Here is an 18629-nt window from a genome sequence, read left to right on the forward strand (position 1 = left end):
AAAGATCTAAGACAATATTTAAACAAGTTACCTGATGCTATTTTTCATTCCTGGCATCCTTCAGCTGTGTTTCTTCAAATGTAGTAGTGTATATGTTTGATATAGATGCAGGCATTGTCACTGTCCTTCTCCATCTGGTTTCCAAGTGACTTAATGACGCTGGTGTGCTGGGAGGAGTGATCCTGTAAATGTGGTGGCTGTTGCAGGGACTAATGTTAGTAACATTTTTGACTTTTTTCTGGATCCTCTCAAGAGTTCAATACAGGGAGTCCTCCGATTTACGACACAATTCGTTCCTGAAAATTGCATTGTAAGTCGAAACTGCTTTTCCCATAGGAATCAATGGTATGAATTGGGGATTGGCTCCTGAACCAAGGTTTGATACGCTATTTTCACCACAGTAACCCAGATGTTTGTACTAAATGAATTATAGATGACAAATGTTGTAACATCAATGTATTTACTGTACACTGTATTTTGTAAACAGCATTCAAATAATCATATAAACTCACATATGCTGCTCAGAAAACCAGGGAGAAGGGCACACATGCTGAGTCTCAGCCATTCAGTTCAAGCTTTCTGATTGGCTGAGCCCGGGACCGGGAGCCAATCAAAAATAAGTAGCAACCATACCTGGCAACAAGCTACCCTGCTGCCTCGAAGCCAATCAGAAGCGACCCCTTCCAGCTCCATTCCACTATAATGCAACCAGGAAGTGATTTCAAGCAACTTTATGCAAATCTAGCATCGTAAGGGTGAAACAATGTCATAGGGGTGAAACAGGCAGTCAATTGAAAAGCAACGTAAGTGGCGTCCAACGTAAGTTGGGCGTCGTAAATCTGAGGACTCCCTGTATCTAGAAAAACGGTATAGTAGCTGATAATCTGCATTCCACCAATCATACAGCAGGACACTTCTGTAGAGCTGCTGTCATGATGATAATTCTAGTGTCATTTAGGATAAAGCTGACAAAGGGGGGAATTGGTGCTGTTTAGACACACAACCGTATGCAAGACCAGGAATGTGAACAATGCCAGGAAACCATTACAAAACAGAAAACATACCCAATGTGGCTTGCCTTATAGGTTGCTGATTTCAGTGAGGGACCAAAGTGCTCCTTGGTAAATCTTGAGGCAGAGAATATTATATAAATGACAATAACGTAATTCCCTTCTCTCTCAGGCTTGAGAGAATTCTATGAACGTGCTTGTCTGTGTTAGAAAAATAATAAACTATGCCAGATTGAATCCCTCAAGAGATGTCTCTTCCCAGTGGCTGTCAGAAGAGGTTCAATAATTAGTTCAGTTTAAAAAGCATTTGTTTTAATATTTAAAATGCATAGACTAACCTGAGTAACTGTATAATCTTTCTGTTAGCCCTTTGTTTCTTCAGTCTTTTCTTTGTTACTGTTCATTACCCCTGCTCATCATCATCATTATTATTATTTGATTTGTATAACCATAGTGCTTAGGAGCCCCAGCTTGTACCATGATCCCGTTGTGCTAGGTTCTATACAAACAGAACCAAAAGACAGTCCTTGCCCCAAGCCGTTTAGAATCTAAGCAGAAATAGATGGTAAATTAATTGACTGGGACCTTCTTTGTAGTAATATTTATTACTTCTGCTACTATATTTGCTGCTGCTGCTGCTACATAATGTATATTCTATAGCTGCAGCAGCTACAGACCTCAGCCAGGAGTGTACATACACAGATTAAAACAGTCCCTGCCTTGAAGAGAAGACAGATATAGACCAACATTCATGTATCTATCTTTCATTTACAGCTGATAGTTATAAATGTCTGGCCAGTGGGTCATTTGATTTAAATTATGTAACATCAGCGTTAGAACAATATTCAAGCTTACAATTGGTAAGTGTTTGTTAGCTGCAGAACTGGATTCTTTTTGACTGAAGGTTGGGAGTGAGTTTGCTTACCTGGGTCAGTTTCTCCTCTGTTTAGGCATCTGAAAATCACAATTTTTATCCCATTTTTTGTTGCAGTGGTTATGTTTGAGTGTTTCTATGCAACTTCCCTAGTGACCACTATGTACAGATGGTGTTTAGTGAATGTAGTTAGTAGTGCAACTCCCTCTTGTGGTCAGTACTGAACCTATTACATGCAAGTGTAATGCAGTAGAATTCCAAATATCCAAATTGCTTGTGTGATTAAAAAAAAATAGGCTTGGATAATTGGGAGTCAGTTTACATAGATTCTGTAGATCAGGGAGATATGCTGACAAGTTAGATGTTTGGACGCTGAAAGTTTGGCTTCTGAGGGCTATAATTCTTGTAAAATGTACCTGATTTAACCACACATCAGGTTGTTGGGTTATAATTCTGTACCTGGCAGAGGCAGGAATTTAACCAGGAAAGAAGAGTATTCTGTTCATGTTGTTATACCACCCCTTTGCTAAGAAAAGAAGAGGTGATCTTAGCAGGAAATTAAGCATGGAGTTCACATTTCTGTACACCCAAGGCTCTTGGGGAGTTTTGGGCAGCATTCCTATAGGTGATATCAATATCCGATAGGTGGTGGGTTTTTTTTAAGAATCTGAAAAAATGGAAGGGATTATCTCATGATCTAATGAAACACTTTTTGCCTTTGAAGTTGCTTTTCTAATGTTCCACACGTCCAGAAATAATGGTATCTATTTTAAATCAATTTTGTTGGTCACAAATGTATATACTATATATACATTTTGTTGGTCACAAATGTATATACTATATATACTATTTAGAACTGTCTTCTAAACTGTTTCATGCTGTATCACTTACAAAATGCAGTGATTGAGTTGAAACTGTAAATAACTCTTTTTGTAAACTGGGTATTAATTTCATGTCAGAACAGAAAAAGATTATATGAAATGGAAGGCAGAGTTTTGAACAGGTAAAGTTTTAAGATTAGATAATGCCAAAGTCCATAGCTATTTAGTATCTTATCAAAGCAAGTACAGCTATTTTTTTCCACATGGTGGAATTCAAATTGCTAATTGAATTTCTTTCCAGAATCACGCATCTCATTTCAAAAGCCAGTTTTTTCATTGTTGAAGACAGCATAACAGTGTGTAGACACTACCTATGCCCAGTGATGAGCTGTCAGAATGTTAATAACTGGTTCCCTTCTGAGACTTAGGCGGTGGGTCCTTCACTTGCTCCGGGTTTTCGGTGGCACTTGGGCAGTGGGTTCTTCAGTGCCGCCGGGTTCCCGGTAGGGAACCGGTTATTAAGAGTGGCCTGGTGAGTACAAGCCCGAGACCCCCCCACCCTAACTGCCCCCTAGGGTCCCACCCCCTACCCAACTCGCCCCGCTCCCTGTCCCCTGACTTCCCCAACAGACCCCTGGAATGCCCATGCCTACCTAACCTCCGCCCCACTCCCCATCCCCTGACTGCCCCCCCCAGAACCTCTGCCCTCTCCAACCACTCCTTGCCCCTTATCCAACCTCTCCTCATAGCCCCGGCCCGGCCCCCTGACCATGCTGCTCAGGGCAGCGTGTATGGATGCCGTGCGGCCTGCTGGAGCTCACAGCCCCACCCCCTTACCATGCCTCTCAAAGCAGCAGGAACGGCAGAGCTGCCCAGGAGCAGTCCAGAGCGCTGGCGGCGCAGCATGCTGAGGCTCTGCGAGAGAGGGGAAGGCGGGGAAGGGGCCGGGGGAGCCTCCCCAGCCGGGAGCTCAGGCGGGCCGGACAGGACGGTCCCGCGGGCCAGAGTTTGACCTCCCCTTTAACAACAGGTTCTAAACCGGCTTCTAAATTTAACAGCCGGTTCGCGTGAACTGGCTCCAGCTTACCACTGCCTATGCCAGATTCTCTTAGCCTAAGTAATCCATCTTCCTGAGAGGCAGTAGCTAGGTTGACGGAAGATTTATTCCATCAACCTAGCACTGTCTGCACAGGGACTTAGGTCTGCTTAACTATACCACTCACAAGTATGGATTTTTCACACCCGTGAGCGATGTAGTTATGCCGACTTAATTTTCTAGTGTAGGCCAGGTATTAGCCAAATGGAAAGTTTCTCTGGGTGCAACAGAAATGTATATATTCCCAGAAGCTGCAGGTATTCCCCTTATTCTGGACTATTTTATTTCCCTGAAAACAGTGGGTTTTCCCATGAACTCTTTTGGGGTTTACCTGGCAGCAGTCAGTATGTACCACCCAACTTCACATGGTTATTCAGTTTTCACTCACTCACTGACTACCCGAGTCTGGAAGAGTCTAATCAGAATCTGTCCTCCAGTAAGGAAACCTACTCCTCAGTGGGACTTAAACCTTGTTTTTTTCAGTGCTGACTCTCCATTCTAATCAGTGGCTACATGTTCCATGTCTTTCCTGCTTGTGAAGGTTGCATTCCTAGTGGCCATCACCTTAGGCAGGAGGGTGGGCAAGCTCAGAGCACTGATGACAGATCTGTCGTATGCCATATTCCATGTCTCATTGCATTTACATCCTAAGTTCACAGCCAAACTCGTTTCAGAGTTTCACCTGAACCAGTCAATTCACTTACCTGTGTTTTTTTCCCCCCCAAAACCACTTGCATCTGAAGAAGAGGAGACTTCATTCCCTTGAAGCGTGAAGCCGTAGTCTTTTATCTGCAAAGGACAAATCCAGTCAGAAAAAGAGTTTGAGGTCAAGCTCTATCCTCTGAGGATCCCTAAATAGATCTCAAGTTGTATCTCATTCTATGAGCTCTCTCATCTTCCTCTGCTTCAATGGGTGCAGGCTCATTCTACAAGAGCACAAGCAACATCAATGGCATTGCTTCAGGAAATACCTCTACTTGACATTTGCAAAGCAGCTATGTGGAGTTTCATCCGCACATTTGCAAGACATTATTCTTTAGTACAGGACTCCTCCGCTGATGCATCCTTTGGAATGGTGGGCCTTCAAACTGTTCTGCCTCTTGTATCCTGGCACCTTCCTCCTACTTGAGCACTGCTGGTCAGTCACCCACAGTGGAATATACATAGTGACCAGCACTCCATGAGGAAGAGCAAGTTAGTTACTTTTAATAATTGGAGATTCTTCAAGTTGTATGATTCCTATCTGTATTCGTCTACTTGTACTCCTTCTCCTCTGCTTCAAATCATTCCTGGATCCACAATAGAGGAGGAGGATCTGGAGAGGTGGTCTGTCTGCTCTGCCCTGTATCTCCTCAGCTGGAGACATAAAGAAAGCGAGGAGGCATGCCGCAGATCAAGATTTCTCCTGGGGGTGCATGGAGCATGTGCATACCCACAGTGAAATATGGAAAGGGATCACATATCTCAAAGAACCTCCAAGGTGATACTGTACTTGAAGAACCTTCCCAGTGATACCATACTCAGTGCTGAACTTTAGGAATAGCACACATGGCTAGTTTTATCACCTTCTTTTTGAAGTACAGTTTGGGGTGCAAAAAGCTGAATGGGGCCAGAGAAGGAAACTGGCAAACTGTGATAACTGGGCAAACAGTTCCTTTCTTTTGCTATTTGGGAGCATTTATAAGCAGGCTTAGTACACCAGTTTTTATTTCCGTCCCATATAGATTGTGCCAATCAGTGGATCCGGTATTTTTAAAACCAGATCAGCAACTACAGAATTTTAAGTGCAGATCAGTGACAGGGGAAAAAGCCTAACATTGACTACCCAAAAATAGTCACCTTCTCATCGGGCAATCGTATTCAAGAACCAGGATGTCTTTGGTCAGAAAAACAATCCTGACCATAAAAACGTTTCCTCCAACATTCAAACAGTAAATCTTTCCACTCAAATGAAGAAAATGAACTTTCATTTAAAAAGCATGCCCTGGGTCTGGCACAGAAACCTAAAATATGAGACTAAAACAGACCATGTAAACAACTTCTCAGTATGTTTTCCTGTAACTTTTTGTCCTCTGTATGTAAAACAAATCTTCAAACCACAAAGTAAAACAATAATAAACTGCAACTTTTGGAGTATATTTAACTGGCATTCATTTAAAAAGAGTGGATTGTGTACTTTATATTATGGTTCTGAAAATGATTTTAAAATGATTTTGATAGCATGTCTCTTATACAGTGCCAGCAGGTTATTCCCCCCCCCCACACACTTTTCTTTATCATCTAGGCATGTCAGACTGTTTTTAGTTCTGCTTTAAATTATATAGTTTCCTTAATGGTTTAAAAATACTTCATCTGAAGGAGTGTCATGGAATAACTAACACCAAGAATCGGGAGATTAAAGTTCACCATGGCGTCCCAATGGCTTTAACTCCTAAGCAGGACTTATCATCTCCAATGGCAAAATAGTAAAAATTGGTATACATTATTTTACAACCAGTTTAATATTTTTCCTTCCCATTAAATGTGGATCACTTGATTATTGGGCAGCGGCATGCCTGTAGAATTCTACTTGGGAAAGAGAGGAAAAAGAGATCTGTCCACTGGTAATTAGTTTCAATTATCTTTGCCACTCAAAATAGGAGTAAGTAATGAGGGTCCCTCATATGCTGTAGAATAATTGCTGTGTAGAGAAAAGTAGTGATAAAACATATTTCTTGAGATGTGGCTGCCATTGTATCAGTCATGATTTTCTTCATTTTAAATTTTGTTGAAGTTTTGAACTTTTTCAAAGTATTTGCTAGCTTCATATTGTGTAGGTATAGTGTCTTGTGGTGCAATTATTTGAATTCTTACTCTTAACTACACTACCATAATTATTTATTGCAGTATCAGTGAGTTTGTTTCTCTTTGCTTTATTACTAACATGGGAAATCTCTCTTTTTACAGGTAGAAGAAGGCTGGTGGAGTGGAACACTAAATGGCAAGTCAGGATTATTTCCTTCAAACTTCGTAAAAGAATTAGAATGGACAGATGATGGGGAAACACAAGAAGTCCCAGAGGACACAGGTAATAATCAATCATATTATCTAGAATACAGTACCCTTATCACAGTTACTTATATCAAGAATTTAGTTTTGGAAAGGTACAACAATAGTGAAAAAAAAGTTATATAGATTGTGAGGGCAGGGACTATGCCTTTGTAAAGCAAGTAGAACACTGGCAATACAGAAATAATTTGAGAGACCCTCACAAAAATGTAGTTACATAACATTTTTCCTTTTGTCTCCCATCACAAAATTAAGGTTAAGGCCCTGATCTTGCAAACACTTATTCAGGTGTGTAACTTCAACAATAATAGGAGTATTCATATGCATAGAGTTAAGTTTTAAGATTGGGACCAAAATTATAATTCATTCATATCAAGAAGTAAGTATTTGGGTTTTTTATTTTTTTCACCCCATTCTGATAGCCATGACACTGCCAGCTAGCACTAGGGGTTTAACCTGAATGGATTTGGTAATAGGCCTAAAGCAATATAAACGTATCAGTAAATTTGCAATACTTCACATGGAGTGTTGAATTTTAGGAGGAGGGGATGCTGGATTCTCTGATCACCATTAGCTGTAATGTATGATACATCCCCATTATGCCGTGTCTTGTGTCCTTGATGAATTTCCCATTTTAATATTACAAGCTTAGCAACTATTAACTCAGATCACTTTAGGATTACATCAGATTTCAATCCAGATAGTGGAATCCTTTGCGGTTATGGGTGCATGGCCAGGAGAATGGCAGAAGCAGATTGTAATAGCTTAAAAGCATCATAATGTTGATAGGACTGCAAGCAAATGTATGGTTTATAAGAAATGCAATGACTTAATCTAGTTTCTGTAAACTGTAATTTAGAGAAGGCGTTACAGTTTGAAGAAGAGAAACTTGCTACTGTGGTGTTGCTCATATAGAACATTGTCCACAGTGATATGCAAAGTGAACAAATCAATACTAAAAGTTGATCTTAAGACCTGTTTTCTTTTGACAGCTACATAGTGATCAGGAAAAAGAGTATTGCAAAAAATTCAGTAGACTGTACTTTAGTTGCAAGGGGCTCGGAACTTTTAGTTTCTGGCAAGGTGGTGCTTAGAGTTGGAAGAGAGAATACGCTAATGTGAGGAATGTTTTGTATCAGTGCTGGAAAAGTTATTAGAAGCAGGAACAAAGTGTGAACTATTTGAGCAGTTCAGGAATTAGTTTAGCAGCTGTTCTGTGAATCAGGACTAAACACTACTTGGTTTAAAAATAGCTGGTAAACTTACAAATCCAGTGTTTGCCCTGTAAAATTATTATTTTCACTTCCAAACATAGTGCTCTGCATAACTTGCAATGAAAGCCTATTTTCTGGTGGTAGCTATTAAGGACCTATTCTTTTCAGAAATGCTGAACATGTAACTGCACATGGAGTTGCAGGTGCTCAGCACTTTTGAAAATCAAGTTCCCAATAGCTACCATGCATTATATTTTGAGCAGCATTATTTTTTTTCTTCTCTATTTGCCAGAGACAGCAACAATTGAGTAAGCCCCCGATAAGGATGTGATCCTTTAAAGACCAACGTGCATCTTGTAGCCTAGAGGCTTCTTATCAGTGGGAAGAAGAGGTGGAGGGGAGTGGCTTTCGTAGATGGGTATTTCCCTCATAGATGCACAAAGAGTAATATGCTTAAAGGAAGGTAGGGAGAAGATTAAGGCCCATATGACCAGTTGTTATCTCATCACAGCTGCGGGAAGGGGGAGTAGGTGTATACTTGTGTTTCATCAGAAACGGGACACAGCAGTTCCAAGGAGTTGATAGCCTAGAAAGAGCTTGAGTTTAAGGGCTAAAGTTAAATGATATGAAAAGGTATTTTGAGTTTGATAAATAATTGGAGTTTTAAGTTGCAAATTACTTTTATTTTGTCCATGCATACTGCAGGTGGAAAGCCAGTTTACCTGTAAATACTAGTGTGGGAGTCTTTTAAGCTAAAACATTTTCAAGCAGCTCCTTGGTCAGAGATGGGCAAACTATGGCCTGGGGGCCCTATCTGGCCCTTGAGCTCCCACTGGGGATTGGGGTCCAGGACTTGCCCCATTCCGGCACTCCAGCTGGGGAGTGGAGTCAGGGGCTTGCCCCACTCCACACGGCTCCTGAAAGCAGTGGGATGTCCCCCTTCCGGCTCCTATGCATAGGGGCAGCCGGGGGCTCCGCATGCTGCCCCCGCCCCAAGTGCTGCCCCCACAGCTCCCATTGGCCAGGAAACACAGCCAATGGGAGCTGCAGGGGCGGCACCTGCGGATGAGGTGGTGTGCAGAGCCTCCTGGCCGGGCCTCTGCGTATGAACCGGAGTTGGGACATGCAGCTGCTTCTGAGAGCTGTTTGAGGTAAGCGCCGCCCAGAGCCTGCACCCCTGACACCCTCCCACACCTCTGCCCCAGCCCTGATCCCCCTCCCATCCTCAGAACCCTTGGATCCCACCCCGGAGTACCCACCCACACCCTGAACTCCTCATTTCTGGCCCCACCCCCGATCCCACACCCCCAGCCAAAGCCCTCACCCCCTTTCACACCCCAACCCCAATTTTGTGAGCATTCATGGCCCGCCATGAAATTTCAATACCCTCAGGCCAAAAAGTTTGCTCACCCCTGTCCTAGGTCCTGAATTCCTGACCATCAGCTGCATGCAACTGTAGTGACATTCATTATTCACAAACAAGCCACCCCGTTCCCTTAATACCATTTTTCAAACTTTTTTTTATCAGTTGTAAATAGTGCACCATGTGACAGTGATTAAAGTTGGACAACTACATCTGGTTGAAAAGTAACATAAAAATAGAATTTAGATACTTTTTTAACCTGTTCATAATTAACTCTTTAAAAATAACAGTAATAATTAAAGTGAAATTGATTTCAGTTGTTTGAAGGCTTGGGACAGTTTAATTTAGTAGCTTTGATGGAAAACATCCTTTCTTTAAATGTTTAATAAGGCCACAATTGCTCTTTGGTTCTGGCTGTCCAAACATGGAAGAATTAACTGAGGTGTTCTGCAGTACTTCCGAGTTGAGTAGCTACTGTTGCTGAAAGCAGTAGTGCATGCAAACTTTGTTACACCATGTTGAAATAAAAATACTAGGTCAAAGCAGGAGCATATTTCTCAGAGCTGGTGAAAAATGTACAGCTAATGAAGATAACAGGTCTCATTGCCTTCCTGGCTGATGTTTGAGAAATCAGGCCAAAAATCAGTGATCTGATTTCTTGATGGCGGCTAAGGGCTACCAATACACATTTGGTGCAGAAATAGTGTCATTGTAAACTTCCTTGAAATGCTTCTTAGACGTAGAGTCTTTCTAAATAGCTAGCTAGCAGGAAATGTGTGAACTTAAGGATGGAACTGCAATTCTAAGGACTGTTGGGTAAGACCAGTGTACACAAACATTTATACAAAGGAACAATTTTCTGATTTGATTTCCAGACTGCCTGATTAATAGTAATGTTGGCATTTATTAATTTATACATTAAAACCATTTTCTCTCAATTTTTCAGAGTCTCTTGTCACTGGCTCTCCCTCACCTCTGGCCTCTCCAGGGAATGAAAATGAACCTGGAGCTGGACCAATAGCACAGCCAAAGAAAATCCGAGGAGTTGGGTTTGGAGATATCTTTAAAGAAGGTTCAGTGAAACTTAAAACAAGATTTCCCAGTAATGATTCAGAGGAGAAAAAGCAAGATAAGGTTTGTGGTAGCCCGTATTTGAGCATGCTGTCTTGGCTTGAGAATCCAAATTAAAACCATATTGTTAATATCTTTAATTAAAAAAAAAAACAACCAACCCTGGTAATTAGAGCACCTTCTGTCCTAGGATCTTACAGATATAAATGCATTAGATCTCTCAACACTTCCATGAAGTCGTGTAACATCCCCATTTCACAAAGCGGGAAATTGAGATACAGAAAAGCAGAGTATCAGTGTATTGCAGAAATAAAAAAGGGAATTCACACCTGTCCTGTGCTTTTTGAAAATTAATATATATTTCAAGTAAGCTTCAAAACACAAAACAAAAGTGATGGATACCATCCATTCAAAATGATCACTATGTTGTCACAAGGCAACAGAAGAGACGACAAAGAAAATGGTACCTTCTAAACCAGATAATTATCTTATTAGTATTACACACACACATATCTATATCTATATCTATATCCCCCTCCTTACCCCACTAATGGTACAACTCTGCCCAAAGTAGTCATGAGTGAATGTAAAGAGTTTCAGTGCTTATCTGTACTTTATTTGAACCTGTTTGATCTTGTATTTTCACAAGAACAGGAGTTTTTTGAGACTTCCTGATTTCAGTAGTAGAAATAATGAAAATATTCTTACTCATGAGATTTTTGTACTTCTGCTTCTGATGCAACCAAGAAGTGCAGAAGTGCATTAATCTTGTAATTTATATTAAAAAAATAAATAAATTGATTCAGAAACAACCAGAGCTCAGGATTGATTCTTCTATCTTATTTGGTTTGATTACTGTAGTAATAGACAGTAGTGTACTGAAAGGGGGAAAACTGCAGTTAATGTTGGACTAAACATCCGGTTACAGTGCACAATGGAAAATATTTATTTTTGCTCTCCAACCAATTTTTTGTACAGTTCAAACTTTTTTATATCTCATTACGTTACAGGTATTGCAGCCTTAACATTGTTCATAAAAAAACATTGCCTTATCTGATCAGGCTAGTGAGCCCTCTAGTCCAGTGTCCTGTCTTATGCCCTGACTTGTGCGTGTAGATATCCCTGCCAAAATTTTAAATTGTTACTAATTTTTTACATCTTCATTGTAGAGGAAGGAGTGTCCAGTGCCTAGTGTGCTAGCATTGAACTCTTCAGACCTAGGTTAAAAGCTCTGCTCTGCCACAGGCTTCCTATGACTTTGGGCAAATCCTTTAGTCTTTCTCTACCACAGTTTCCCACCTGTAAAATGGTGATAATATTTCACCATCTTATATGGGTGTGACACAAGACATGGGTGACGATAAATATGTTAAATATTTTGAGGTACTTAAAGATTGTGGGTAGTAATTTTATTTATAAATATAAATGTCCAGTCCTTTTTATGGATCCTATTGGGTTCTTGGCTTTGATGTTACCCGGTGACCGAGAGTTCCAGAGACTACCTGTGTATTGTGTAAATAAAAACCAAGGTTTTTTTTAAATCAGTTTGCCATTCCTGCTGCTTTTATATTTTCATCTTACCCTCCCTTTTTTCCTTGTATTATGAGAGAAGATGCATAGAAGTGCCTGATCTTGTAACTCAGTTCAGTTTGGTAGGGCATTGGCAGGGGGTAAGGGAATATGCATAGTTATTTTGGTGTGGAATTTATTTTGGTATGATTTGATTGAGACTTCCACCACTGTTCATCAGTTCTGAGAGGCTGAAGAAAATCTCTCTGCTTAGCATTTGAAACAGTGTCCTGGGCAAATGCATGGTTCTTAAACTCTTGAAATATCTAAGCACAATGGGCTGAAATAAAGACAAAAGTAACAACCACAAAATTATAAGTTTAAATAGAAAGATCTGATTTGTAAACAAAAGCTTACTGTTGTAATGATTGTTTTGTCTCTGATATTTACCTGGAAGGTTTTATAAACCTGTTTAAAACATAGAATCATAGAATATCAAGGTTGACTCATATCCATCTTCTCATCCAGCGTAACCCGTAGCTCCTTTTCTGCAGAACTGCTGCCTAGCCATTTGGTCCCTAGTCTGTAGCAGTGCATGGGATTCTTCCTTCCGAAGTGCAGGACTCTGCACTTGTCCTTGTTGAACCTAATCAGATTTCTTTTGGCCCAGTCCTCTAATTTGTCTAGGTCCCTCTGTATCCTATCCCTACCCTCCAGCGTATCTACCACTCCTCCCAGTTTAGTGTCATCTGTAAATTTGCAGAGGGTGCAATCCACGCCATCCTCCAGATCATTAATGAAGATATTGAACAGACCGACCCTTGGGGCACTCCGCTTGATCCGGCTGCCAACTAGACACGGAGCCATTGATCACTACCCGTTGAGCCCGACGATCTAGCCAGCTTACTATCCACTTTATAGTCCATTCATCCAGCCCATATTTCTTTAACTTGCCAGCAAGAATACTGTGGGAGACCGTATCAAAAACTTTGCTAAAGTCAAGGAATAACACATCCACTGCATTCCCCTCATCCACAGATCCAGTTATTTCCTCATAGAAGGCAATTAGGTTAGTAAGGCATGACTTGCCCTTGGTGAATCCATGCTGACTGTTCCTGATCACTTTCCTCTCCTCTAAGTGCTTCAAAATGGTTTCCTTGAGGACCTGCTCCATGATTTTTCCAGGGACTGAGGTGAGACTGACTGGCCTGTAGTTTCCTGGATCCTCCTCCTTCCCTTTTTTAAAGATGGGCTCTACATTAGCCTTTTTCCAGTCATCCGGGATCTTACCCGATCACCATGAGTTTTCAAAGATAATGGCCACTGGCTTTGCAATCACATCCGCCAACTCCTTTAGCACCCTCGGATGCAGTGCATCCAGCCCCATGGACTTGTGCTCGTCCAGCTTTTCTAAACAGTCTTCAACCACTTCTTTCTCCACAGAGGGCTGGTCACCTCCTCCCCATGCTGTGCTGCCCATGCTACATAAGTATTTAAATAGACTTTTTAAAACTGGCTAAATGCATTTTTGTCTGATCTCTTTTCTCTTAGTTAGAGATATTGTAAGCCATTACAATGTTAATGTAAATATTATCATAGCTGGAATTTCAGAGAGTGATGTAAGTGGAACTGATCACTTTCTTATAGTGAGAAATTCGTTCTTTAGAAGTGTCTGGGATTCACCTATTTTCTTTCTGACAGATGTGATGGAGTACAGTTATCTTATCCAAGATATATTTGTATGATTTAGATTCTAATGGATGAGCAGACTTTATACTGTGTGAGTTTAGTGTATAGCAATACCCAAATATGTGATGGAAGCAAAAATGTCTTTTTTATTCACTTAATAGGCTTATCCTGTAAACTGTTGGATTCTCTCTCAATCAGTAAGACAAAGCAAGGAAGTGAAGTGAGAAAATATTCTGAAAAATTTAAAAGCTGTGAAATAAACCGTTTGAAGCTGCAATTATATTTAACGTACCCGTTAAAAAATAATAATCAAGTGCTAGCCAGAATTTGACACTTTTATAAGAGATGCATTTATGGAGATTTTCTCTGCTCCAAAGAACTTTTGCAATCTACGACACAGAAAAGACGAGTACTGGCTGACCCAGAGCAGGGAATTAATTTTAATGAAGACTTCAGTAAAATGTGATTTTTAAAAAAAATTGTGCTAATGTGACTCACTATCTCTAATGGTATTGGTGGAGTGGTGGGAAAGTATTCAGTAGTGCTTGCTAGTTGGGAAAAAAAAAAGCATTTTTAGGAGATGTTAGAATGAGATGAGGGCTTTGAACACTGGGATTGGAAGGTAGAGTCCAAACTTACACCACTGTGATATGTTTCAGATCCACTAAGTAGCTTTGGACAGTGCACTGTGTTGCAAGATACAGGATGAGCTTTAGTTAACTCCAATGCTTTGGCCAGATTCCAACTTGGGGATATTTATATTCTGGTTACTTCCATGTGCATTTTTAATTGGATATAATTTCCTGCACTTTCCCTGTAAAACTATTTGTGTGCTGCTAAACTAGTTTAATCTTGGAGGTGGTTTGTTTTCAGTGCTAGGTGGAGTGATTCCTTTATATAGCACTGTTACATTTTTGTGAAGGATGCTTATGTGGTTATATGATCTGTTTGGCTTATATGTATTAATCTGGATCCTGTTTAAGCTCTACAAAATTTGGTTTTTAATAAATGAAAGGGGAAGACCAGTGACCCTTGCTCACATGAGTGGTGCTTATTGATGTGAGAAGTTTCAGTAGAATTACTTAGGTGAGTATTGGTTATAGGATCAGGATCTGAGTGTCTGTCTGATATGATTGTGAAGAAGAGTTGGTCAGAAAAGTTTTCCCATTCTGCAAAAAATTTTGAGATTTAATTATTTTTCCTTTTCCTCATTGAATTGAAACTGAGACCTTTTGTTATGTGTGTGCGTGTGTGGGGGGAGAAGTCATCCCAGTATACCCAAGAGCCTGGAGGTTAGGGCACTTGCCTGGGATGTGGGATACTCAGGTTCAAGTCCCTGCTCTGCCTGGATTTTCCCACAGATGAGTGCCCACTAGGGTGAGGATCTCTCTATGTGGTTTTGAAATTCCATCCTGGACCTAAGAAACCTTTCCTGAACATTTTTGCCAAAACTGATATGTTTCTATGAAAAGTTTCAGCTTCAATGAATCAGCATTTTCTGACAAAATGGTTCATCAAAATTCCTGGTTGGTTCTATTGGGAAGAAAATGTGTGAAAGTGATTTAAGCAGTCTGAATCTGTCTGCAGGCTCAGTAAGCCTGAAATAATGTCTTGGATAGGAGAAATCTGGTACCTTATCGTAATGGGATGTTAACTCACAAGATCGATGGCAAATTAAATGTCTGCAGAGTTCATTTTAACAGAAACATCCAACTAATGTTTTTATCCGCTTTGGTTGGATGCTGTGGCAGATACTAGGAGTGAGCAGAAGTCAGGCCGAGCAGCTCTGTCACCTTAAACTGATGCTATAAACAGTGGAGTCCTGTAGTCTGCTCTTTCTCCATCTGATAAGCACCTAAGCCGTCTTCTGGACTGAATCCCACCCACAATGGTGTTGATGGAAAAAGATGAATTGCTGCTTGGCTTTCTCACTCCAGCTACATCAGTGGCCTTAGTATTGTAATTATAGAACCTAACTAAATTAAATACGTAATGTGACAGCCTCAAAGAATGAATGACACCCTTATTATGGAATTAATTACCTAATTATAAAAGAGAGCTGTCACCATTTCACATGGTCAAATCATGAGAAGGTGTCTGATAGCCAAATCAAAACAAAATGCTTATAATTTTGCACTCTCCCTTTCTAATAAGTTGTTGTGCGTATCTTTTTTTTTCTCTTGCATTTGTTTAGCCACTACCTAACCTTCCACCGGGACCAAAACTAACCCAGTTTCCTAGTGTAACAAAAGCAGAACCTGCAGTAGATGTAACAAAAGTAGAAACTGAAAGCAAACCAAAAGGTAAGGTTAATGTATATTTGCCTCTGTTTTATTTTCTAGTCATAGAGTCATGAAAGTGTAGGACTGAAAGGGGCCTTGATAGGTCATCTAACCCAGTCCCCTGCACTGAGGCGGGACACTAAGTATCCTAGTATTATCTATTATCGATGAAGATATATGTAGTTATGGAAATATACAATAAAATAACTTGTTCTGATTTAAGACCTTACATTTTTATTTAGTAAAAATATACTTAGCACTTTCAAAATGCTTTTTCAGCTTCAAAGTGTCTTACAAATACGAAGTAGGGTGGGTTTACCCACACTTTGACTTCAGTTTCCATCCATCTGTAGAGGTTATGTGACTTCCCACATTTCTACCTGTATTAAAATTCAAAGTATCAGCTCATATAATTACAGATGGAATCCAATTAACATAGGAGCTGTCCCTAAAAATATAAGGCCTCATCTACACACACAGTTGCCCTGATTTAACTACAGATGCAAAATCCTGTGTAGACACTTTTATATTGGTGTAACCCTGGCTTCTGTAGGTTTCGCTTGCATCAATAAATGTTGAGATTGTGCCTGTACCAATATAACCTGTTTTATCTGATATAAGAGTACCCAGAGAGGGCTTTGTATTGATTTAACTAAATATGTTTTATGACTTTTATTGTGAGTCTTGTCCCTCTTGGCATTGGTTTGCTTAAAGATGTATTTTTAAATCAGTTTAGTTAAAGTGGTGCAAGTTTGTGCATAGACACACATCAAAATAAGAGGCAGGCTATTTAGTTTAGCTTAATCATTTTCAGAATGAAGTAAATTGAAATAAACCACTGTGTCTGGCCTATGCTTACAGTTTTACCAGCAGAGCTATGTTGGTATAGGGTGTGGTGTGCTTCTCTCCCCCGCTCTTCTCCTCTCCCTCCCCTCCCCCCTCACAGCAACATAGGTCTAATGGTAAAAGCCCAATTGCAAGCCATATTTGCATGATGGGGGACTTTATCCTGGGAAACAGTGACTCTGAAAAAGATTTAGGGATTATGGTGAATAATCAACTGAACATGAACTCCTAGTGCAACATTGAGACAAAAAATTGCTAATGCTGTTCTGGGATGCGTAAATGGAATCTTGAGTAGAAGAGAATTTATTTCACCTTTATATTTGGTACTGGTGTGACCATTGCTGGAATCCTGTGTCCAGTTTTGGTGTCCACAATTCAAGTAGGACGTTAATAAATTGGAGAGGGTTGAGAGAAGAACCATGAGAATGATTAAAGGATTAGAAAGCTACCTTATAGTGACGGATTCATGGAGCTCAATATATTTATTTTAACGAAGAGAAGATTAAGGGGTGACTTGATTGTGGTCTGTAAATATATACACGAGGAATAAATATTTGATGATGGGTTCTTCAATCTAACGGAGAAAGGTCTAACACCATCCAGTGGCTAGCAGTTGAAGCTAGACAAATTCAGATAGGAAATAAGGGGGAATTTTTAGCAGCGAGAGTAATTAACCGTTGGAACAATTTATCAAGGGTCATGGTGGATTTTCCATCATTGAGAACTTTTAAGTCAAGATGGGATATTTTTCTAAAAGATCTGCTCTAGGAAATGTTTTGGGGAAGTTCTCTGTCCTGTGTTATGCAGGAGGTCATACTGGACAATCACAATGGTCTTTTCTGGCCTTGGAATCGAAGAATCTATGAAAAGTTAACTAACTTTCTAATAGAGTGGTAAGGTGGAGAGATACCAGCTCACTGCCTTGTAGACTCAATGGCCAGCAGTGTAGCAGTTTACATTGTGAAGTCTATTTTCACAATGAAATTTTGTTTTTAATGTTTAAATTTTGGATGGTGCATCGAAAGATAAAATTAATCCAACAACATGGAGGATTCACATCTGAGAGTGTTGATTTTCATTTTATTTAATCTTTTCTGTAGTCTGAAAAAGACCTTTGGCTAAAAGCATGCACATTTCAATCAGATCCTCAGCAGCTGTGTTGATTTATATGATTTATTTGTAGTAAGTACTTAAATGATGGTCTCTCTAAGGTGTGGGGACTAACGTATTACAGATGCTCAGTTACCCAGATGATAAATGCAGTATGAAAACCAGATGGCTAGTCTTATTTTGTCATGTAAGAGTTATCCGATATCCTGTGAGGAGGGCTTGTTTATTTGTTTTAAAAACTATATCTCAATTTATATAGGTTTATTCTTACAAAAATATATTAAGAATAATATCCTTACTTTTGAGGAGGAGGTGGAGGAAGTGGGCATGGAAGTAAACAGCCAATGTTTAGTTAATTAGTAAATAAAATAAGTACACATCTCCTCAAGATGTTTAGATTATCAGGACTTCATTTCAGTGTCTCTTATCTGCTTCTGGTAGTTTGTTTTGGTTATTAGTATAAGTAAACAAACATCTTTTTGCTGAAGAAACCACAACTTTAGTTTGTTTTCAGTGTAATCAAATTTAAGACCTTTCAAAGGATAACAGCTATGACCACTGCTGCTGCAATGTAGTACTGAATCTGTGGATGATCTTCCATCTTAAACTGCAGTTTAATTAGAAATAACCTTTATTTACTGCCAGTTTTCTCCATCAAGACTAGTTAAAATGCCAAGATCCTGCATTAAATATACT

General features: G+C 39.9%; 1 protein-coding gene across 2 annotated transcripts in view; it reads left to right on the plus strand.

Annotated features, from left to right (window-relative positions):
* The window catches only part of LOC123367048 (CD2 associated protein), a 126020-nt gene that overhangs the window by 64920 nt on the left and 42471 nt on the right, over positions 1-18629 (plus strand). For both annotated transcript variants that reach the window (XM_045011044.1, XM_045011045.1), the window contains 3 exons: positions 6748-6868; positions 10373-10560; positions 15890-15998. In XM_045011044.1, the coding sequence (XP_044866979.1) occupies positions 6748-6868; positions 10373-10560; positions 15890-15998 (418 nt within the window). The remainder of the gene's footprint in view (positions 1-6747; positions 6869-10372; positions 10561-15889; positions 15999-18629) is intronic.

This window comes from Mauremys mutica, chromosome 3 (assembly GCF_020497125.1).
Source record: "Mauremys mutica isolate MM-2020 ecotype Southern chromosome 3, ASM2049712v1, whole genome shotgun sequence".
Taxonomy (NCBI): Eukaryota; Metazoa; Chordata; order Testudines; family Geoemydidae; genus Mauremys; species Mauremys mutica.